This window comes from Choristoneura fumiferana, chromosome 8, assembly GCF_025370935.1.
Source record: "Choristoneura fumiferana chromosome 8, NRCan_CFum_1, whole genome shotgun sequence".
Classification (NCBI taxonomy): Eukaryota; Metazoa; Arthropoda; class Insecta; order Lepidoptera; family Tortricidae; genus Choristoneura; species Choristoneura fumiferana.
Window position 1 is genome coordinate 7,285,015 of NC_133479.1, and position 25,233 is coordinate 7,310,247.

Below are 25,233 nucleotides of genomic sequence, written 5' to 3' on the forward strand. Positions count from 1 at the left end.
TTACTGAACAAAATCTTTCAATCTCTGTAGCAGATGCGAACTAATCCAGATGCAATGTATGGGCATTTTATGCTACAACAAGGGGCTAAATACCATCTGATGAGGGTCTGACATTGTGTATTATTCTCGTACATTAGGTTCAAAGATTACCACAGACCCAAATTTGCATCGAAGTTAAACTTTCTCTCTACTGTCTTCTTTCTAAGGTAGGACAGATTAACCAACATTTTGGAAGTGTGATCAAATCAGAATGCTTTACTACAAAAAAAGTACAAAAGCCTTGTTGTACAACATGAGTTGTTTACCTATCTACTTGCAATTCTGTGTTCGTACTTACCTAATATTAAGATACGTAGATAACTATTCAAACTACACAGGGAGCTCAGCAATAGGTTAAGGGAGGCAACAGGCAACCCTCGCGCCGGCAGCTTTCTCGCGCAAAGAATCTCAATCGCAGTTCAACGCGGGAATGCTGCCTGCGTGATGGGCACCATGCCAAGAGGCCCACCTCTCTTTTTTAATTAAAGTTTTAGTTTTAGTTATTTTAATTTAATAGTAGTTTTAGTCCTATGGATATTTTGTATTTTCTTAATATTTTCTTAATAAAAACTTTCAAACTATTTATTTACATTGAAAAGAAAAGAATACATAACATAACAATTAAAATAAAACTAACCTAAACTTAAAATACCTACATAACAAAAAAGACAAAATATTAATAATAATAATAACGGACCACACGGAACGAAATCGTATTCGGTGCCTAGACCCCTATATTTGGTAGATTTTCTATTCAAAACAAAAACATAATCACACTTACACAGTCTTTGCAATCAGGCTTTACTTTTGAACAATCAACAACAATTTTGCAAGATGGGATAATTGCGTAAAAAACAATTGCAGCCCATTTCCTGCGAAATTAGTTCGGAATGAGTCGGAAGCGGATTGTTTGTCTATTTTCCCGGGCGCGGCGTGACGTTTCGTAAGCAACCCGTAACCATTAAGACAATAGTTAATGTCTTCACCATTGATATAACTGTCCGTTAAGGACACGTTTGAATCACTCGGACCAAAGCCATCGATCAAATGGTTACTGCACTCGTGAAAAATAATTAGCCTGCGCTAGAAAAAGTTTTTAAAAATGGCGGGTGTTCTGTTCATTGTGAATATTCCACGTAAAGAACATGAGGAGGATTTAAAGAAAGCAAAATCCTCGAAACTAGTAGTGGAAAAAGAAAAATACGAGAAGGCTTCCAAATTAATCCGTGAATTGAAGACAAATAAAAGGTTTGGCAACATAAAAAGTTCCTTTGAGTCGTTTCGCGGCGAGCGCGGTTTGAGTAAGTGTAAGTCTTCGGAGTGCGTGCATGAAAGTGGTGATTTCGGATTATTAAAATCTAAAAGCGACAATGTGTTGAATGAGAGTTATAAGCTGGGTTTGAGTGTCGAGCGCCAACTTAAAGATAAGTCTTGGGATATAAAACAAATGATGAAGCGCAGAAAGAAGTTGCGGATAACGCAACCTGCCAGCATGACTGATATTTCTGGTGCTTTTCATCGGGATACTCCGCTTGAATCTGTAAGTTCTACGATTTTTATATTTTCTATTTGTTAGTCTAATGACGAATGCTGGACAAAGGTCTTCCTCTTTTTCTTTCCACAAGTCTCCGGCCTTGGGTTGTTCTTCCTAATCCGCCTCATGTCTCTCTAAATCGTCCCACCATCTTCTTTTTGGTACGGTTCCCGTCACATGAAGCACAATTTCACTATTAACTGACTGTGGTTCCACCCCCGATCTCTAATGGCCCGATGATACCGGCAAACCGGTAACTGCCGGTGACACAGCAAGAGTTTTCTACAAAGTTATGAACAGTCATAGCATAAAATGGTGCCAAGTGACCACCATCTAACTTAGATTCTAACTAGGTACTTAAGTAAGTAGAAGTGTTGACGTTTGGAGTTTCATTTACAAATTCACTCTCCGACCCTTAAGATCTCACAGTCTATATAGGATACATCGATTTTTCACTACGGAAATTTGTGAAATACCCACACAAATGAAGCTTGTCAAATGTCTAAATAAATGTCCGGCTTCAACATTGCGCCTCCCGCTTCGTTCCAATTACCACAAACAATCGACAACCAATCAATACCTCCCACATTGTATCCGCATCTATCGATAAGGTTATAGCTGTTACAAACAGATGGCTTTTTCTGGGCGTTAATATGTAGCAAATAATGAGACAAAAAATGTCGACGGAATCTAAGTTACAAGGCATTTTTAGTGGAACTTATTGGCGTAACCTCTCAATGAGAGTGTAGTTACTACCCAGTAGTAGTTCGAAAACAGCACCTACTTGCACTTCTCGGTTTTTTGAAATCTAAGTGCGAAATTAAATTTGAAATATTCTTAGTACAAGCTTTTCGGAGAACACCAAAAGCAATGCTCCACCATACTTGCAAAGAAAAACTTTAGTTCATCATCACTAAACGGTAAACAGTTACGAAACATATATAAATTATCATCTTCTCATTTATTGTCTCTTGTTCTGAGCATTAATCGACTTACAATTAATTTCCCCGCAGATACTTTCGGAAGTCATTACGCGTCTTAATATAGTAAACAACGCAACTTGGACGACGACAGAGGAAAATAAACACTGGCAGGTAAGCCTTTTAAACATAGAAATGAAGAAAAAACCGGCCAAGAGCATGTCGGACACGCCCAAAATAGGGTAGCCACTACGAAAAAATTAAGTAATATTTTTCTAAGGATTTCGTATTTTATACGGAATCTTCCAAGTTTAGGTATATTTTATACCTTAGGCTGCTATTTAAGAGTAAAACTACTAATAATTCTCAAGCAAACTTAGCCGTTATAGTTTTCCTTGAAAGTTTGATATGTACTAATACCATCCTGAATTTTTTCAAATTTTTTCACCCACTGGTTTACATTTTTGAGGGGGGGGGCGCTCGATTTTCATGAAAATTTGCATTTTAAAGTTGAATATTTCGCAAACAAATCACTGAATCACAAAAAAACTACTAATGGTTTTAAAAGACCTATCCAACGATACCCCACACTATAGGTTTCAATGGGAAAAAAAAAATACCCCCACTACATCTATTAGAGGTACCTAACCTAAAAAAAAAATATTTAGTGTTTCATTGTACCATTTTGTCGGCATAGTATATATCCTTGCAAAATTACAGCTTTCTAGCATTGATTGTCCCTGAGCAAAGCCGCGGACGGACGGACAGACAGAGACATTGCGAAACTATAAGGGTTCCGTTTATGCAATTTTGGCTCCGGAACCCTAAAAAATGAGAGAAAAAAATGACAACGAAAAAACTTAACCGGCTAGACGGTGGTCTATAACCATGATAGTATTTTGATAGTATTTTTCTACCAGTTTGAAGTCAGCACCTCTGCACGACCCGGTAAGAGTGTGATATAATAGAAGCTCAATTAGATAGTGTGTAGACGTGGTGAAGGTAGAGGACTAGCTATAGATCCACTCCTGCCGGCTCTTGCTGAGGCACCGACTTCAAACTGGTTGAAAAGTATTTTAAATTTTTTTTGTAGTCGATATTTTTTTTGTTATATGTTTTATTTTTTTAGTGTCATTGTCATTAATACATGTTACAATAGCATACTGTCAATTGCTCGTTACCTTTTACAAAAGATTCCAATGCAGAGACATTAATTGTCGAGGAATTCTCCTTGTGCTACACCATCCGTTCCACTTTTTCTAACACCGGCCATTTTATACAAAACATTTGTCAAACCAAATTAAAAAAAAAAACCTGTAAAAGTACAAGTGTACCTACTGGGTGATTCAGGAGACCATAGTAGGACCAACCCAACACCCTCAGTAATTGATAAAAAGTAAAACCCCCACACTTTTAGTTGCAGAGTGACCATGCACTTTGTAAATAATTTAATATTATTTTTTTAACATTTAAAAAAAAGTTTATCTCACCAACACTGGTAAGATATACATATTGAATCCGGTAGGGTAGGTCGTGGGTTGGTCCTTCTCATGTCTCCCGAATCACAAATAGTCGGGTTAATTTTTAAAACATACTGTGAATTATTTAAATTAAAAATAAATAAATAAAAGTGTAAGCACTTAAATGGAATCTAAAGATATCTCAGAACAAACCGCGATTATGATACGTGCGGGGCATTCAAACAGCGCGATCATAAATATAAGGGATCGAATTGCTCGGAGGTCTATTTAACACGTTCGCGCGTACGCCCAAAATTTTCGGTCAATGCGATATCGCACAACTTTTTCCATACAATGAGACGTCACGTCATTACAAGTTGAGCTTTGACTGTATACAGAAATAATTAGCGTTACGGCGCATGCGGAATTAATCGTCACCGTTTATAGACGTTCTACCGTACAACTGATATTGTAATTATACATATTCTTAACAACGTCATATTACGACAATATTATCGAATCGTCAAATGACGTTGTGTCACATAGTGACGTAACATAATACTACAATAACGTAGCAACTTCATATTACGGCAACATGATCGAAACGTCAATTGACGTAGTGTCACAATGCGATGTAACGTTATACTAAAAGAATAAAGCAACGTCATAATACGGCAACAAGATCGAACCGTTAAATGACGTTGTGTCACAAAATCATGCTACATTATAAAATAAGAATATATCAACGTCACATTACGGCAGCCATATCATACTGGCAAATGGCTTTTTCTTGTTTTAGATGGATAAAAAACTACAAGCACGTAATAAATGTTTTTATGCATGTCTTCGAGGAAGTTCAATCATCTCGAGAAACATTACATGACCCTATATATTGATGACGGGTAGTTTGGATCAGATGCAGACTACAGCCCAGGAGGAGACGAAGGTTCCAGCGCAAGCAGCGTTAGTAACGTCTCCGTAGGTGCACCAATCACAGCAACGTCTTTCCAGCAAGTCGGCCACAAACTATATACCAAAGCAGCGAAGTCTCTGACTCGGCTAGTGTAAGACTGGTGTATGATAAGACTGTATATGCATCTTCCAGTTCGGACAGTATTTTTGACAATCGTTTGGCACTGAAGCCTAACAAGTATCAAAATAAACAATAGCACAAGATGCCAAGGCCAAGACATGACGTACTCGGGAAGTGTGATGATGATACACTAACTATATCGGTATCATCTGAGATTTTAGATAGAGTCTTATTTGAATTGACTTTACCTCAGAGATTATCTCACTACCACAAGACCCGGCTGAACTGCAACCAGACATAAGTAGATTTGGAAAAAGCTCTTACACAATAACTTTGCTACCTGAACAGGAATCAAACTGAAAATACCCTAACAGCGTCATTTTTACTCCTTGAACAAGAACCAAGCTCGGAAATTATTGATGATAGTGAGGTTTCACATCCAACACCGCCATATCCTGGAAATAAAGAGGGTAACCAACTCTCTAATTTTTATCATCGGGAGATCATCCTAGACATCTTCTTTTACTAGATACTGCAGCATCATGCTCTCAGCAACCGGTAATGAATGGTAACGAACTGGTACTACGAGATGTATGTTGTAGTTGTAGCTTAGCCAATTTATCTTGTATTTCATTAATGAAATATAAAGAGAAATTGAGCTCGGTCCTTCCCCGGTGCTTGTGCCTGTAGAGATCCTTGATCTGTTTCCATCATTTCAGGGTACGGTGTTGATACTGGAGAACTGTCGTTACCGGTTGCTAAGAGCATGATGCTGCAGTATCTAGTAAAAGAAGATGGCTAGGATGATCTCCCGATGATAAAAATAGAGAGCTGGTTACCTTCTTTATTGCCAGAACATGGTGGGTGGTGTTTGATGTGAAACTTCACTACCAATCAATAATTTCAGAACTTGGTTCCTATTCAGGGAGTAAAAATGAAGCTGTCAGGGTATTTTCAGAGTTTGATTCCTGTTCAGGTAGCAAAGTTATTCTGTAAGATTTTTTTCTAAATCTATGTCTGGTTGCAGTTCAGCCGGGTCTTGTGGTAGTGAGATAGACTCTAAAGTAAAGTCATTTCCTAAGACTTTATTATAATATTAGATGATACCGATATGTTAGGTCATCCTCATACTTACCGAGTACTTCATGCCTTGGTTTCTTGGGTTGTTGTTTATTTTTATATTTAGTTCGGCTTCAGCGCCAAAACTGTCAAAAATACTGTCTGAACTGGAGGATGGCGTATACAGTCTCATCTATAACATTCTAGCCTAGTCAGAGTCTTTGCTGCTTTGGTAGTTTGTGGCTGACTTGCTGTAAAGACGTTGCTCTTATTGGTGCACCTACAGAAATATTACCAATGCTGCTCGCGCTGGAACCTTCGTCTCCTCCTGGGTTGTAGTCTGCATCTAAGCTAAAACTACCCGTCATCACTATAAGGGTCAAGTGATGTTTCTCGAGATGATTGAACTTCCTCGAAGACTTGCACAGAAGCATTTTTACATGCTCGTAGTTTTTTATTAATCTAAAAGAAGAAAAAGCTCTCAAACCAATTGAGGATAATAATATCTAGCATTTACGAAATTACTCGTTTAGATGTGAGAAATAAGTCGGTAATTGAGTTAGAACCATAGCACCTAAATTCCCTAAAAACTCACTAAACACAATAAAAAACCATCCGAGTAAAAGTTTACATCACTAAGAATTTAACATATAACAAAAATATACTATATTATTCATACAAAAATATTGAAATAATACTAAAGCTGCGTGGACAAATTCGTTGCTGAATCAACATGCCGCGACCAGCGCGAGCGCGTCCTCCGTCACGTGAACAGGATGACTGAATGTATAGGCGCGGGAACAAATACAGCGTCCACCGACGTTGTGCGTCTGTGAGTAGTCACATTTAAGAGCGTGTGCGTCGCCTCTTTTGGAGTCAAAAAATGTTATACTATGTGGCGCAAGATTTTTGGTAATTTAATATGATACGGCGCAAGGATGGAACTACTGCAATTTATTATGAACACCGAACGTCCGACCACGTAGTTCCTTTAACGTTTTTATAAAGTCTGACGTGATTAGACTATGTGTCACAACGCATAGTACCCTATTTGTCGGATATTGACGGTGGTCACGCGAACGTGTTAATGACTATGGGAACACAAGAAGCATAGGTAATCTATACTAGTAAAAGAGAATCTTCAGATATACAGTGTGTATCTTATACCTTAAAACGAGCAATTCTTGTATATATACATATATGTATATATATTTTGGGGATTTCGGAAACGGCTCCAACGATTTCGACGAAATTTGGGACGTGGGGGTTTTCGGGGATGTAAAATCGATCTATCTTGGTCACATCTCTGGGAAAACGCTTGGTACCGAGTTTTAGCCCGAGCGGAGCTCGGTCACCCAGATATTTTGGTTAAACAACAAACTTTACGAGTAGGCTAGGCAGTCAGCAGTAGTCCTAATATTACATTCTTTCACAATAGGTATATGTTTTATTAAAAAATTACGACATTTTTTCTTTTAAAATAAATTAGCGGTCTACCCAAATCATCAATCACTACTTGGTTTTTACTCACTGACATTATAGGTACCGACTCATGCTTTTTCTAAAGATTTTATTTTATCTACACCTACATAAAGTGAGCTCTTTAGATTTAGTAAAAATTGCATGAAAAAAGATTTATAATGATGAGCCTCTCCCTTTTATAAGCATCATTATAATTAATTACGTACTCATTTCCGATAGGTACTAGGTATGCTTTCCTGTTCCCGACACAACCTCTAAGGCACTAATAACAGCATTGTTTTATTGTTCCCGATTCATTTAATGTTCCTGACCGACACGGTTAATTCTGAATGGGTATCGTGCTGTGCTAATGTGACTAGAACTAGGGTTCCCATCTCTCCCGAAATTCCGGGAATTTCTCCAGACTTTAGCAAAGATAATTTAAATTTCGCGGCTCCAAAAATTTAAAATAAACAGAATTCTCCCGGAATTTCAAGTTTACGCATGCTGGTCTATTTCATACCGTGTCGATTACAGGAAAACCTATAAAATGTCTGTACATAGTTGTTTTGAGTGGTAGACATGTATGAATGAATTTGCCCGTTTTATTTTTTGACGGAACCCTCTTTTAACAAGAACAAGAGATGGCAACCCTACCCAGAGCCCTGATGTATTTAGAGAATCGTATTTTCGTATTTTATGATGAAAACAGGGCCTGAGCTTTTGTAATTAGCTACCAGGAAAACAGAATTTAAGGCTACTAACAGTAGTAATTAAGGGATGGTTAATTCCGCTTTTAAATGAAATTTTAAAAATTAAGTGTATTCCTGGTCAAGTTGGAAGAAAAAGCAGAGTAATCAATTACTCTCCTTGAGTACTTGGTACTTATGAGCGGTGGTGATAGTTTCCTATCAGATGATCCACTTGCTCGATTGTGAAGAATATAAGTACCTAGATACTAAATAAATTGAGAACAATATAACATAACTACAAACCTCGATTTCGAAATGATTTTGACCTTAAAGTTCATTTTGATCAAAAATAAATATCTTCGTAGCCTCATCTGGGGTAGGGGAAGGGGTACTAGCTAATCTTATGTATGGAACTAGTCTGCACTAACTAGAAAAATCTTACCTAAGGACGTCCGTGAAATCTTGTAGGCGAGGTGTACTAAGTAGTTAAGGTTTACATATACTCTAACTACATTAATCAGGTTACATTAAGTTATAACTACTAACTACTTTAGTTTTTAAGAATATTTTGTTTTGTAACTGTTGTAGATACACAAAATACATTGCAAATAAAAGCTTGTAAAAAAAAGTGACACGGTTGGTTTTCATACAGATTGAGGAACTTGGCTTATCTAGGTAGATCTGTTCTGTGGTCTTTTCATTTGATATACCTAATCTTTTTGTACTAAGCTAAGTATGTAGTAAGAAAAAGTAATCAAGTAACCTTCAAGTAACCGTGATTGCAACTACAAATTTGTAGTTAGTAACCGAAATTTTTAACTACATTTTACGGGTACTTTTTGTAATCTTTTGCTGAGATTACTAACTACAAAATGACCCCGCAATCAGTAATCTGTAGTTAGGTTACATATTGCCCAATTTAACCAAACTGCGTTGTCCTTGATCATTTTCAGGCTCTCGTTTACAGGAAAATATTTGCTCTCACAAAATGACTCTGCAATAGATTTAATCAATAGTCTCACCGTCCTTTGTGATCACCCCAACACACTTTTCGTATTTAGCTTATTAAATATTAGTAAGAGGAGCTCACAGTCACAAGGGGTCGGGGAAAAAACTTAGGGACTTTAATAGGCTCATGACAGTATATGTTCAAGGTGTTAACTAAATAAATAAAAACCTCTGACACCCCAAACATGTTTTTTTTATTTTAAGTTAGTTGAGTGCATTTATTTTTTAATATTTTCATTATTTAAAAAGATTTATGTATCTTGCTAAATCAGTACCTAATTCGACTTCATTTCTATAACTCTACACTCATAATTGTATTTGGCAGTTGCGCTTTGACATTTTTAGAAGAAAATCTTTTTTTTTTGGCTTGGTAACAATAGAAGAAAATCGAAAATGGTGTTGCAGATGTTTATGGGCGGTGGTGATCTCTTACCATCAGGAGACCCACTTGCTGGTTTGCCATCCAGTCAAATAAAAAAAAATTGACCGCAAAACGGCCAGTATTAAATTATCGAAAAGTATGCAACCTCGCTAAAATATTTAATTGACGCCTGTTGCAGTCGTAACTTTTAGACTGGGCACAATAAAAGGGATTTAAAAACACAAACACAACCTGATTTAAAAAATAGTGTAATCGACTCTACTCTTGATTCTGAGCAAACTACTTTCTGGGATGTTTTAAACTTTCGTGATTTTCACTCATATTCATAGCGTGATAAGTCCCGTTTGTGTTATTTTGATTATAAATTACTTTCTGGTTTTCAGTTATTTAATTAATACCTTGTCACAGAATAAGTAGTAGTGACCTTGTATCGAACCTTAAAAGTGTGTCAGTCTTTTTTTTCATTCAAGTTAGATATACTTACAAGTAATTTACGAGAAATAAGCACTTAAGCGCTCACCATATATCATCCCACTAATATTATAAATGCGAAAGTTTGTAAGTCTGTTTGTTTGTTTTTTGCTACCTCATCACGTCTAAACCGCTGAAGGTACATGATAGTTTTTATACCGGAAAATTGCATAGTTCCCGCGGGATAGCAATAACCGAATTTTACGCGGACGGAGTCGCGGGTAATGGCGAGTATTATATCAGCCGTAGGACGTCCAATGTTGGACATAGGTCTCTCCCATATACCCTCAGTAGCTTCGGTAGGAAATGGCCGGCATCCAGCGTAAACCCGCGACTTTAACCAGAGGCCGTATTGCCTAATGTTTCTGGCGCTCGCGATCGCAATCAAATGACAGATTTCGCATACAAAAACTGTCACTTAATTGTGATCGCGGGCGCCAGAAACGTTAAACAATACGGCCCCAGGTCATCCGTCCATTTCGTTGGTTGACGTCCTCCGCTGCGCTTGCCGCGCGGGCTCCATTCGAGAACGATGTGTGATGATGATGCTAAAAAGGAAAGTTGTTCTCTGCTAAAACCGTTTAATCAATTCCCACCAGGTTTTGTTTTCCCTGGACTCCTGTTATGAATGCGAGGAGCTGCTCCAAGTCCTGAGGAACTTGGGCATAGGCTCCCGGTACAATTCTTCTATAAGCGTCATTCCCTGCACGCTGTACTTCAGAGCCAGCAATGATGAAATAGAACATTATGAAAATGACACTGAGGGGCTGCAAAGGTAAATGGAAAGATTCAAATACTTTTTTGTTTTATATTACGATTTATTGTAAACTAGCTATTGGTGGCGATGTGGTGTTGGGCGTTAAGGAAACGTGTAGCTCGGTTAAAGAGTAGTTTATTAATGAGAACTTAAGCCTAAGAGTACATGATATATAAAGGGATGGAGTGGAGGTGTGTGAGTGCACACTACACCTTCCCCCTTAGATAAAAAAAATACATAATGAACTTTAAAAATGATACGTATTTTTTTTTATATACTTCAAATGTAAATATATTTTTTACTACAATGCCAAAGTTAAAATATTCAAGAAAAATCAGAGTTAAAATAACGACACAATATATTGGGCTTACTGAGAAATTAATTAAAAAAAAAGGAAATGAGGGTGAATTAAACATTTTTAAAATATAGTAAAGTAAACATTATCATATCATCAGGTAAAATAAAAAACAAGAGAACTATGTGTAGATACAAGAACGCTAATAAAACTACGAAATCTTAATGTATATCATATAAACGAAAGTACTCTCTTATCATTACTGTGCACTTACTTGTACGTACTAAATTTGTCTAGTCCTAGGTACCTTTTTTTTTTCACGTGTCTTGTCTTGTATTAAACATTTTATTAGTCTTAGCGCATTTATATATTTTATATTAATATTAATTTACTTTACTCAAACTTTACTTTATTTATTGATTTACTTTTTTTATTTCCTTTATTTAATTAAGACGTCATTTCTTTCCACATATTCTTATTTATATATCTTATTAATAATTATATTGGCAGTTTGCAACTAGTGCATAACTTACCTGCAAGGTCTGCAGCACATTTTTATTTCGCCGGCCGGCATTACTCACATTTATTTCATTTTTTTCAGGGTACAAGGCTTTATTTATTTAAGTGCGCACTAATATTTTTATACTTATACTTTTTAATTATTACTTTATACAGGCAGTTCTTTTAACACATTCCATACTTAATTACACTCCATGTGTCCAAGCGTCTCCACAAGTGATAACTCGACCGCCTTATGGTCAGATTGCAAGGATTCCGTGCCTGTCCTTGTACCCTGGCAGACCTTGCTGACATGCCATTTCATGGCATTTAGATAATCCTCTGTATTATTCTATATTTCTCTAAAATACCATTCAAAACCTATCTGTATACGCATACCTGTTGAAACGTCAGCTCATAAGAATTTCAATAACTCTTAGTTGGCCAAACTAATCGCTCGTTGAAAAACTTAATCACTTCCGATTTCCAAAATACTATAATAAAATAACACTATCAAAGCTAAACATCTCCTACTCTTAAAAAAAAACTTATTCAATTGCCTTCTCTATATTACATCACATCTTTTCGTAATCACATCTAAAAACAATCAATCCTAAACATAAAATATATTCTAAAATTTTCATTAAAAAAATCCAAACATAAAAACTGTATTCTCAATTAATTGCATCTGACTTTACCTATTAAATGACATCGGTATCTAAGCTTGCATGGTTTTTGAAAAAATACAGTTTAAAGTAATAATTTAAAATAAGTGCCGGATGATCAGTCCAGTTACCTAAATTAAATTATTTTTTATTATCTTCCTTATTACCCGACTTTACTACAGTGGAACAAAAAGTAGAATTTTATAATAAAATTATATTTAACTGTAATGTAATCTTGTAAAAAAAAAATGTAAAACGTAATTTGAGTAAATATCTAGTAATAAAAAAAAACTTCCATATGTTTTACCATCATAATTTTTCTATTCATTTCGATACTTTCTACTTCCTTTCATATTTATAAACATTCTTAAATTCGTAGAACTTCTTAGCTTCATTTTATCGTCATTCAAAATCTTTCGTCACATCCTATAAAGTGTATGTCAAATCCGAGTTCATGTACCTTTACATCATACCTAAAAAAAATGTGGCTAACTATACTTATATAAATAAACCATACAATTTCGTATTCTCAAAAACCTTACACTGCATAAAACTGATCACTGCGATCACCTTATTTAGTTACCTACTTGCAAGTATTAGGTGCGCAATGTAACCCGAGCTGTAATAACAGACTCTGGAATGCATTCCTTATTGAATTAACTGCATTAGATCACTATGCTATTACTACTATTTAAACATAATCATTTAATTATTGAATACAACATACATACTTATTATGTGAATGAAATAAACTGACCGATGAAACGTGATAATGGTCATTTAAACAAACTCAAGGACCATCATATACATTGATAATTTAATTGGCTGACTTTATTAAGTAGGTCTATATATATACGTACATATATAAGGTAGGTAAATATACGTACATTTTATGATTGGAAATTAATAGAAAAAAACCTACGGACAATTTTATATTTGAAATGTATTACTTTACCGCACATTTTAAATGTTTTTTGAATTTCTGCGTAAACTACTCCTCGTCGTCGTCGTAACACAGCTCACTGAGTCTCAAGCGATACCGGTGAAATTTCCACTCCTATGACACCAACAATCGTCTAGCAGCAATCACTCCATGACGCCAACAACCTCCTGCCTGCAACCTTTTCACCATGGATGATCTCTCGGCAGCTATTTTTTTTTGTATTATCTTCTTGAAATCTTCCTTCAGTACGTATTTTTTTTCTCGCATTCTTCTTAATTTTCTATTATTATTATTTTAGTCTTCAAAAAAAATTGTATTATAATTTCACAACATTCACTCAATGTAGTTATTTTTCCACTTATAGTAAAGGTACTTTCTTCTTCTATGTTATAGTCAGTCTTTATTTATATTATTTTTAAAGTATAATGTATAATAATATTTATTTTAGATAGGTATGTTTTTTTGTTTCTCAACTGGTACATTTTTCTTCACACACTTTCTTTTCGTCACTAAGTATTAAGTCTAATTTATTTAATAGTCCCCTTTTTTTTCCACTACGATTGCTCTACTGGTCGGCGCGGCGCGCCGCCAGTGCAGCGCGATGGCCGCACTGGCAGGGTCGCCATGTGGTGTTGGGCGTTAAAGAAACGTGTAGCTCGGTTAAAGAGTAGTTTATTAATGAGAACTTAAGCCTAAGAGTACATGATATATAAAGGGATGGAGTGGAGGTGTGTGAGTGCACACTACAGCGAAGTCGTGGCTCTATCTGCGAAGAGGAATGGAATTCGCTCCCATCGTCTGTATTTCCAGATAAATATAACCAGTGCTCTTCAAGGCTAGACTCATCGACATCTATGTAGGTATAGATTGCATGTTACTTACGTCAAAACGGCGCACAAAATTTGTTCACAGCGCGGATTTGTGAACCTTTCACTATAGTTTATTGACGTCCGTGACAGGGGTTGTGTCAAAGTAATATTAATGATTGATGCGCCGCGCGTTTTGTTCCAAACAACCAGTCTAGTGCCGTAAGGTACATAGATGTCAATGGCTAGACAGGTGCTGTCACTGAAGCAGTGATATATATACACCTTTGGCCTCATTTGCGCTTTCCATCAGGTAAGGTATATAGGGCTCAATCACAGGTCAGTTTTATGTAAATAAAACCAGTCAAGAGCGTGTCGGATACGCCCAAGATAGGATTTCGTATTGTACTACGGAATCTTCCAAGTTTAGGTATATTTTATACCTTAGGCTGTTATTTACTATTAAACTACTAATTTCTCAAGCAATCTGAGCCGTTATAATTTTCCTTGTAAATTAATATACTTAGTACCACCCTGAATTTTTTCAAATTTTCCATTTAACTGTTTGAAAATTTGCACTGTAAAGTTGAATATTTCGTAAACAGATCACTGAATCGAAAAATCGTGATTTCAACCCTCAGTTGTTTTAAGAGCTCTATCCAACGATACTCCACACTAATAATGTTAGTCGAGAAAAAAAATCACCCCCACTTAACGTCTATGGGAGGTACCCTAAAAAATTTTTTTAGTTTCTTTTTATTTCACCAGTCACCACTTTGTCGGCGTGAATGATATGTATATTCATGCCAAATTACAGCTTTCTAGTACTAAAAATAAGAACTATTAAGTGCACCGGGGTGGTGGTTATAGTGGTTGGGTTTGTGTCGTGTTCTTGGAGTGTGGAGGTGGAGGAGTTGCATGAACAAAAATATTTGTTACATAGACTTATGTACTCGTTGTATAGTAAGTTCATGGGTGAGCAATAGTTATTTGTGTCACAAGGGAGCGAAATGGTGTATTGACGGCGAGGGCGGTACATTGAATCCAAAATGTAGCAAAGGATTCTACAATATAATTCTGAGCATAGCGAGGTAGGTATTCTATACTAGAATCCTGAGCGTAATGAGGGGTTGAATTGTTAACGCCCAAGATGAAAATAATTTTGCCCCCGAGTTGAATATGAGTCCAACTTTTTACACCGAGCATTAAGAAAGTTGAAAAAAAATATCTAGATATAATTACTAAAAATTCTAGGTATATAATGCAAACAGCATAGAGAATGGCGTGGTTTTACAATTCAACTTCAAAAAATTGCATTTGCAAAGCCTTGAACAGAAAAGTTGCACTTTGCTCCCTCTCGTAAGGGAGGAAAAGTTACTAGGTATATATAGGATAGTTTTTAGGCCTGATTCATTAAATTGTACTTTACTCACAATTTGCAGTGAAGAAGATTCCGCGTGGGCAAGATTTTCTTCCACGGTGCGCGCTCGTGCGAACTTGGCCCAAGTGCTGCACGACGTCCGAACTGATGCCGCCCTGACTTTTGATTGGCTGTTCCTCCTCATTGTGGCCGCGTTCGTCGCTGCCATTGGCTTGGTGGAAAATTCAACTGTTATACTAGTCGCCAGTATGCTGATTTCACCCTTAATGGTAAGATAAGTTAATTGACCAAGTGAAGCAGAAGCTGTGTCGTCATCATCATCATCCCAGCCGTCGAAATCTATAGACTGCATGTATCTTACATCAAAACGGCGCAAAAAACTGTTCACAGCGCGGATTTGTGAACCTTTCACTATAGTTTGTTGACGTCCGTGACAGGGGTTGTGTCAAAATAATATTGATGATTGCATGATGCGCCGCGCGTTTTGTTCCAAACAGCCAGTCTGGTGCCGTTCCACTGCTGGGCACAGGCCTCCTCTCATAATGAAAGTGCTTGAGCCGTAGTTCCAACGCTGGCCCAGTCATCATCATCTCAGCCTTTATACGTCCCACTGCGGGCACTGGCCTCCTCTCAGAATGGCGTAGGCCCAGTGCGAATTAGGAACTTCACACATACCATTGAATGGCTGCGCAGGCTGTGCAGGTTTGTCCACGATATTTTCCTGTTGCTCTAAAGATGAGTTCTGGTTGAGTTCGAAACGCGTCAGTATAGTGTGGTGGTGGTGATAAAAGGGTTTGTGTGATTTGTGTGTGTTCTTACAGTGTGGATCTGGAGGAACTGCATGAACACACATTTCTTGCGTAGATGCATGCATGATTTCCACCAAACGGCTTACATCGCATCGGATCGGAAAAAATACGAACGGATGCGGCGACCGCCAATCGCGACGCAGGATATTGACGCATAAGTACAAGATAGTAAAATTTATTCCGATCCGATCCGATGCGAGCCGTTTGGTGAAAACCAATCCTTAATTGTTTTAGTTCATTCCCAGGGCCCAATAACAGCTGGGACGCTGGGCACGGCGGTCCGCGACCGCTCTTTGCAGCAGCTAGGGGTGCTGCATGAGCTCTTGGGGCTGTTTCTGGCGCTCGTTATTGGGTTCATCTTCGGGCTTGCTGTCTGCGCCGTCGACGGTCGATACGGAATCGGAGAGTGGCCTACATACGAGATGATGACGCGGTACGTAGACATTCTCACTACCGTGAAGGATATTAAAATAAAGTTTAGCTCGGCATGTTTCGGGCTAATCCGCAGCCCTACTTCTAGGAGCAACGCAACTCTGTGGTTACTACAACATGCGCACTGCGCGCCACCGCTGTACTATAGCGCGGGTGACACTATTTACCGGCACGGATAATACCGACATGGAAATACCGACCCGATATTTCGTTTACTATGTCCATACAAACTGGTGTCAAACTGACAAGAGTTTCTATGGGCGTGTACACAAAATATCATGTCGGTATTGTCGGTATTGTACGTCCGGTAAATAGTGTTACCCCTATAGCGCGACTACCCGCGTTTTCAACGTCATTTTTGTTTTAATTATCAACTGTAGGGTAGCACACACACAACACTATCAACATCCCTCTGTAAAGGCACGTTCATACAAGCTAATGACGCAGTAGGTACGAGTATTTAACACGGTTTTCCAACGCGGGGTACCGGCCCAACCACTATCCCGGTTAAACTCGATTTCAGACTTGAGTTTACCGATTATACTATCATTTAATATGAATATGAGTGAGTCTCGCGGTAGTTACATGTTAAAAACCGTGAAGGATATTGGGATGTTCACAACGTCCAGTGGCCATATTATCTAACGCTCTGGCGTTCACGATCGCATTTACCATCTCTTTCTACCCTCATCTTACAGTGTGTGAGAGAAAGAAGTGTAAGATTGGTTTTTGGAGTCTTTTCCTATTTTTTATTTCAACTCCAAATTTTTTTAGGTACTTTTAATTACGGTCATCCCGTAAAATCCACATCGAAAATACAAACTGAAACATAGATGCATAGAAAAACCAGAAAGAGACCAGCGCTGGGAATCGAACCCAGGTCCTCAGCATTTCGTGCTGCGTGCTATACCGCTACACCACCACGGACAGGAGTACAGACACAAATTTCTCCTATGCACCACATATCTCAGCTTGTTTGTTTCTTATTTAGTTACTTAAGCAGCGACAATAGCGACATCTATGCTTTTAGCCCTCATCGAGAAACTTTCTGCACCCCATCGGAACTAACCCCTCACCCGGACAAGAGATGTCGCTATTAAGCAATCAAATTAAGATTAGTTTTTTGGCTGGTCTCTTTTTCTGGTTTTTCTATGCATCTAATCTTTGTTTCAGTTTGTATTTTCGATGGAAAAAGAAGTGTGAAAGATTGTGATTTGAATTATGTGTATTATAAGGCCTCAGGTCAGAAAGGGTACCGCGTGGGGGTCAGATATTTTCGTGGTAAAGCCGAAGCAAAGATCGCTTACGCCTTTCATAAATTCTGTACTATGTCTTGTTGTTCTATTTTGTAAATATAAGGCAAGCCGATGGGAATAGAGTTCTATGGACGCAGGTAACAAAGGTACTTACTTACCTGCCGACCTACTTCTAAAAGTTAGGAATCTGTTTACTAAACTCGAGATTAATTTGGCTTGAGATTAAAATTCTACAAAAGAGTTTAAAAAAAAAACTGAGCAGAAAATTCAAATTAATTCAATAAAATTCTCCTAGATAAAGGATACTTGGAGAAAACCAGATATCCTCTTTAGAAGAGAGGTAAAAAGGGATCAAACATTCTAAAAACCCGGCCGGATTAAGCTTTGTTCAGTGGAGTGTAATTCATCCTAATTTAGGTCGTCTCCGTAGTAGGTATCGCGTGTTTTTGATCGAGTTTTATTGGATAGAAAGTATCATATTACGCTGTTGATTCAATTTCGTTCTGTTGGAGTGCCCAGTATGAAACAATAAGATATTTTTCTCAAAAATGTCCGTAAAAGTTGACATTATTCTTAACATATCAGAAGGTGAAGTGCATAGTTTATGGTCAGCGAAAAATTAAAAAGTTAAAAAGATTGCAGGCGCGCTAGCTCAACAATAATGAATTAGCGCGCCTGCAATCAGTCACAATTTTTTTAAATAGTTAAAAAGGCCATGGAAATGTTGGCACAAGTCGTATACAGTGAAGTCTAAATGGCCGGTATCAGATATTTTTCTTGAACTCAGGGCTTTTTTTATTGGGTCTGAAACAGCTTGTGGTATTTTCAGTAGAAAAATACACCTGCAGTTTATTTTTAATGAAAAAAAGGAGGGAAAGCATAAGAAAAATATTGGAATAAAATTAAATGTTGTAATATATTTTGAGAAAAAGTTTATTCTATTTCAGAATTATTCACCACTAGCTTTTGCCCGCGACTTTGTCCGCGTGTAATAGTAATTTTGGGAATTATTTAATTTATATAGGATACCTATTCTGCCAACTTTTATGGTTTACCGAAAATAACCTATTTTAATACATTGCTATAAATATAAACTAATTTTTTTTGTTCTACCATACATACATCCATCCGATGTTCTTTGGTAAAACATAAATATTTTGCGGGTAGCCACATTTTAGCAATACGACGTGTATTCTACCCTGCCAACACAAAAGGACTAATTCTTCATAGTGAACTCTCACCTTACGTCCTTTACTGTAAGTCAAGGCATTTTTACTAAGCATAGCTACACATATTTCCGATAAATATACTTATACTTAGTAACTTGTTTGGAATTTCTTAAGAACTTTCATCCCCATATTTTCAAGTAAATAGGTCGAAATTTGAAAAGCGCCAGAGCAAATATTTATTAGGGTTCCGTACCTAAAAAGGAAAAAGGGAACCCTTGTAGGAATACTTTGCTGTCCGTCCGCCCGTCTGTCTGTCAAGACCCTTTATCTCGTAAACGCGCGGAGTATAGGTATCGAGTTGAAATTAAGACCCTAAACTCAGGTCAATAGTTCCGTTAGCTGTGAAAAAATCAAACCTCTAAGTCAAGGCAATCAAAAGCTACAGTCATTCAAAAGGTGTTTCCATACAAATTGCCTCAACAGAAAAAGTTATAGGGTACTTCCGGCAGTCCTAGAAACTTGGAATTTTGCATAAAGGTAGCTCTTATAGCAAAATAAATAAGAAAAATCTGAAAATCATAATTTTTCATGTCTGACTGTCTATGTGAATAAGCCATCTAAAATGACCCCACATTGCGTACATTTTGCTTATGAGTTTAGAAGGCTCTGCTAACACTGCACCATCCCCTCTGCTAACATCCCCTAGCAGGTAACATTTTCAAAAATGCTTGAACAAAAGTTTCATAAAGGACCATCGATTTATCTTCGACAATGACGATCTTCCATATAAACTTCATCCCCTATTTCACCCCCTCATAGGAAGAATTTACAAAAATGCTTGAACAAATATGTATTTATCTCTTATCACGTGTGTAAATGCCAAGTTTTATAGAGAACCATCGATTTATCTTCGACAATGACGATCTTCCATATAAACTTTCATCCCCTATTTCACCCCCTCACAGGTCGAATTTTCAAAAAAACTCAAAGAAATATCGATTTATTTCTTATTAAGCGCCTAAATGCCAAGTTTCATGGTTTTAACTTCGACAGCGACGAACTTCCACCTTATAAACTTTCATCCCCTATTTCAACCCCTTAAAGCCTCTTTTTCGCGATAAAAAATAGCCTATGTTCTTTCCCAAGGTCTATTCTATCTCTGTACCAAATTTCATCAAAATCAGCTCAGCGGTTTAGGCGTGAAAGCGTAACAGACAGACAGACAGAGTTACTTTCGCATTTATAATAATAAATATAGTATGGATTTTTGAGAAAAGATTTACCTATATTAGTCTCGGCTGGAATAGCAATAGCTGGCTTCGTATTAGTTAAACGGACTCGCAAGCTCGTCCGTTTAATACTCATACTCAGCCAGCAATTGCCTACTTCCAGGCAACGACAATAATCTACTATTGCGGTCTTTTGTTACGCGGCTTCATTTTCAGCGGTTTTAAAAGTCAGCCCAAAATTTGTTTGTAGATACATCGTAGTAGGTATGGACGATATAAATTTTATAGCTATTTCAAAACTATAAGCAACACCTTATATTACTTTTCATTTATTTAATTTTCTTATTAAATAATTGAAACCTAAAAGTAATCTGTTCAGGGGGGCTACTTCGAAATTCGAAGTTCGTACCGTACTGTCCCTCTCACTCTCGTATTATTAAATTATATTAGCATCAGCGGGACGGCAAGATACGAAGTTAGAATTTTGCATTTCATAGTAGGTATAGGGCCAGAACCCAGAACCGAAGAATCGATTGCACTATATACTTTAAAGGAGGTTGTTATGTGCGCCCAGTCTAAAGGCTACAACCTGAGGAATGCAGCATGTTGAAGGTTGCATAAGTATACTATTTAGATCATTTCATACTGGTCGTTTTTCTGTCAGTTTCTTTTTCTTCTAAAAACGCGAAGCGCAACCAATAAGTGCAAATTACGAGTGTAGAGTTAGAAATTAAGTACAATCACTGGCTTAGTAAAACTTACAAATATTTTTTGAAATAGCTAATTCAAATATTTTGATAATAAATGCAATAATGATCTAACCTAAAATAAGAAAAGGCTGTTTGGATGTCTGAGATTTTCAGTTATTTTAATAAACAGCTTGCAAAATAGGTAATAGGTACTTTACTATTTAGCTCTAGTTTTCTTGTTTAGATGTGAGATCCGTTCGCTGTGGGTCGGCGTACTGGTCGCCATACCCAGTGGCGCTGGAGTGGCTCTGTCAGTGTTGGGGAGAACACCGCCTCTCTGGTGGGAGTCGCCATCTCAGCGTCGCTGCTGCCGCCTGCTGTCAATGCTGTAAGCTATGTAGATGATATTATTTATTTATTTATTTGTCAATAAAAAAAAAAAGCATTACAGTAAAACCAATGCGATGTAAAATTCAAAGTATACTAATAAAAAAAAACAAAAGACATTAAAAGAAAAAAAAGTTTTTAGGGATTTTATCCTTGCTTCCCTAAAGCGACTGAAAACCACGCCCTCTGGCCAGAAATCGGAGTGCAGGAACATCTGCTGGTGCTTAGCCGGCACTTGGAGTCTAAAAGAGCTGGATATCGCTGGAATAGACTATGAACTGACAACCCCTTTTTCGGTCAGCAGCAAAACAAAAATATTCAGATATTGATAAAACTATTACATATAATGAAGTAGCTGTGAAGCAATTCTATAACGAGTGTAGAGTTCTACGTCGGGACTGGGCCTTCGTGGAAACACCAACCAAGTTCTAACATTTAGGGCAGGGTTCCCCAACCTTTATTTCGCCGAGCCTCCTCGAACCAAAAATAATATTTTCATGCCCCCTTAAGTTAAATTCGGAACAGTTAATTTACCTACGCTACCTACTACCTACCTATGCATAAATGCTAACGGACCTATTACGCCCCCCCCCCTGTCATTTCTACCGACTCCTACACCGAGCATTGACTCCCTTAAACGATATCCTGGACAGTGACACCAGTCTGGATTTGTTTCTTACCTCCGAGTCGAGATTTCTTGCATCGGCATTTGGAGTCACTAGTGACACCGACCTCAATAAATGCTTTACGTAAATATTTAGTTCATACCTATATTCTATTATTCACTTCTCTTATTATATAATTAGCATGTGTGGCTTGACTGTAAGGGTTAATTATGAGATTAAATAAATATAAAAAAACTCTATGCCTCACTAGGAGGGCGTGCAGAAGACCGACAATGATGATTAATTTTGTTTATAGGGTCTTTTATGGGCGATGGCGATTGTACAACTGATATTTGCTGACGACCAAGCCCATTTCACCGGAGTGGTCACCACGTCTTATTACAGCAGCGACCAGCCCACTGAGCTAGCAGTGCTTGGAACAGTGTCCCTGTGCCTCACACTTGTCAACATTGCTTGCATATTTGTGGCAGGCGTTGCTGTTTACAAGGTATGTAATGTACTGTGGTACTTCCTACTGAACTCGATTCCCACCGGGTTGCCTAAACTTTTGAGATAGTGCGGCTTGTGTAAATTAAATGATGTGAGGTATTGCATCCGAAGATAACTCACTCAAGCTTTCCTCATTCTCCGTGTTGCCTGACAAAAAGTTACACTCCACGCCTGCTTCCCACTTATTAAATATTATTATTACAAGCTTTTATTTAACTTGCCATGTAGGTATGTATGTATGTCTGTATGTATGTGTGTGCGGGTCAAATCATGCAAGTTAAATTCGACCAACTTTCAGTGGTCGCTGACTTCAAATTTGGCATACTTCTGTAAATTGCGTGACAACAGCAATCTGGTAGTGACATCCAGTAGCTGGCTGACTACCTAGTCCAGCCAGGATCGTTTCCGCAGGACGGAACTCCTCAATAGTTAATGGCATCGGACTTGAAATTTGGTACGGAATGTTAACAAAAAGTAGGTAGGTACCTACAGTCAGCAAAGAAAGCTTGTACCTATTGAAAATAAAATTTTCAACAGAAACTTATTAGATTCAAAGGCTCCTAATTTACACATTTCTTTGTTAATTATAAACAGGTAAAAGAGGTATGTCCACTGGAACGTAGAGACGTTTTATGGTGGAGAGCTAATAGGATATCACATCAATCTTCTAAACGGTTTTACAACAACAGCAACAATACTAAATGGGAGAAGTATAGGTAAGTTAGCTTTCAACGTTAAAAGACCCTTTGTGATGGTGTATATTCTGTAACTTTACTTTGCTCACCCGCACACGTGCAAGGCAGCTACGTCTGTGCAACAAATATATTCTGTCTTCCAGTTCCACATAAATCAACACCAACCAGTAATGTACGTTTTTCTGATAATTTGGAAAAGCTTGTGTGCTCATTTTACTTTAGAAATGATCTTGTCAAGAGTTCAAATCATTTAGTATTTAATATTATGTTTATGATAGTTGATAGATTTAAAATGTATCGTCTAGATAACTGCATAAGGGTAACGGAAGTGCAAGGTAAAAGATTGTAGTTCATTGATATAGTGAAAAGCCGTGATAAATGCTCCAAGATGTGGCTATGCATAGTTGGGCGGAAGGGGCGCAACCCCGAGTCTCGTCCCCGGGGCCTCTAAATGTTCGCAAGTTCTCATTATAAAATTCTGATTCCTCAAAAATGACAAAAATGTGTTTAGTACATAAAAGTGTAATATTGAGAGGCCTCATTCAGCTTTGCACCCCGGGCCGGACTTAGCCCGCCACTGGGGCCCTGATTTTAATTACTGAATAAATTATTTGTGCATCTTATTTCAGCAATTTTTCCAACGATTCCTGTAAAATTGACCAGGAAATCAAAGAACCAGTACATTCACCTATAATACAAAGTGACACAGTGACCTATCGACGGGAGACTCCGGCCATACGCCGCATGAGAGCGCAACAAATCGAGACGTATTGTCTTCAAAAAGACCAGTATGTTATTAAATCCTCATTATTAGCATAAATTAATAGTACTTAGATTGTGCAACACGAGCATAAAACAAGCCAGTTTACCCAAGACTTTCATATAGCCACCCTACAGTCGAATGGAGACGTCGAGGCGAAAACAAGTTTAATACTCGATCGAACACTCTTCTTGTCACTTCAATTGCGTGCGAGGAAGTAAAATAGCTACGGTGGAAACAATTGTTCATTTATTTACTATTACCTATTATTGTCGCCTAGATCTAGCATAAATGCGAAGTTTCCGAGCATGAGAAGTGAAACATATAGGTTTTCTGTTAAAAATTCTTCACGAGATCAACGAGAACAGTTTTTTAACGGATTGACTTTTGAAGACTTATACCTACCTATGTACTGAATAAGCTTGAGCGCATCCAAAATGTCTGTATTCGGTTCATATTCGGATTACGGAAATATGACCACGTCTCCACTTATCGCACGCATCTCAAGTGGCTCCCCATTCGTTTTCGCCGTGACTCTCATATTCTTTCTCTTTTATACAGCATACTTTTCAACCCCACAACTCCAGAATATCTCCAACAACGTTTTAAGTTCCTGTCTTCCATTCGGTCTTCCCAAAATTTACTTCTCACTGTTCCAATTTCTTCCTCTAAGTTCTATCATAACTCCTTCACTTGCACTTCAATCCTTCTATGGAACTCTCTCCCTAGATGTGAGGAAAGCTAAATCTCTTCCTATTTTCAAAAATCTCGTCAAGGCTCACTTCTTGACACTGCCTTCCTAGCTCTGTCCTCAGTCTTTCTGTGTTTATTTATTTTATTTCCTAATTTCTTATCCTTTTTCTCCCTTTGCGGCCTTATTGTTAATTTATATTGCTGTTTTATGTTAGTGGTTTATGTATTGTATAGTATTGCATGTATGTATTTATATAGTTGTTTCATTTGTATTTATTTTAATGTTATTGATTTTTTGTTTGTTTTTATTTTCTGTTTCTGTTTCCGCCACCTATTTTTTCAACATATATAATTATTGTACCCAAATGGTTGTCTGGAAGAGATCGCTTTTAAGCGATAAGACCGCCTATTGTCTACCGTGAATCTAAGTGTTTATATTATAAGTTTTTTTTTTTTACTGCTTTATGGTGTGCAATAAAGAATATTTGTATTGTATTGTATTGTATTGTATGTAGATTTACCAATTTCATTTTATTTTTCAACCAGGTTCACCTCCATGCCTAACAATTTCGAAGCCAATTTAACAAGATGTCGC

At 37.4% G+C, this 25,233-nt stretch overlaps 1 protein-coding gene across 1 annotated transcript; it reads left to right on the plus strand.

Annotated features, from left to right (window-relative positions):
- Positions 1 to 878: 878 nt before the first annotated feature.
- On the plus strand, positions 879 to 24,004 carry LOC141430366 (uncharacterized). The gene is given in 10 exon segments (XM_074091035.1): positions 879 to 1,579; positions 2,587 to 2,667; positions 10,659 to 10,834; positions 15,466 to 15,673; positions 16,459 to 16,646; positions 21,233 to 21,306; positions 21,309 to 21,376; positions 22,297 to 22,488; positions 23,085 to 23,206; positions 23,815 to 24,004. Coding segments are annotated over 10 exon segments (1,737 nt in total). The 5' UTR covers positions 879 to 1,141.
- The last annotated feature ends 1,229 nt before the right edge of the window (positions 24,005 to 25,233 follow it).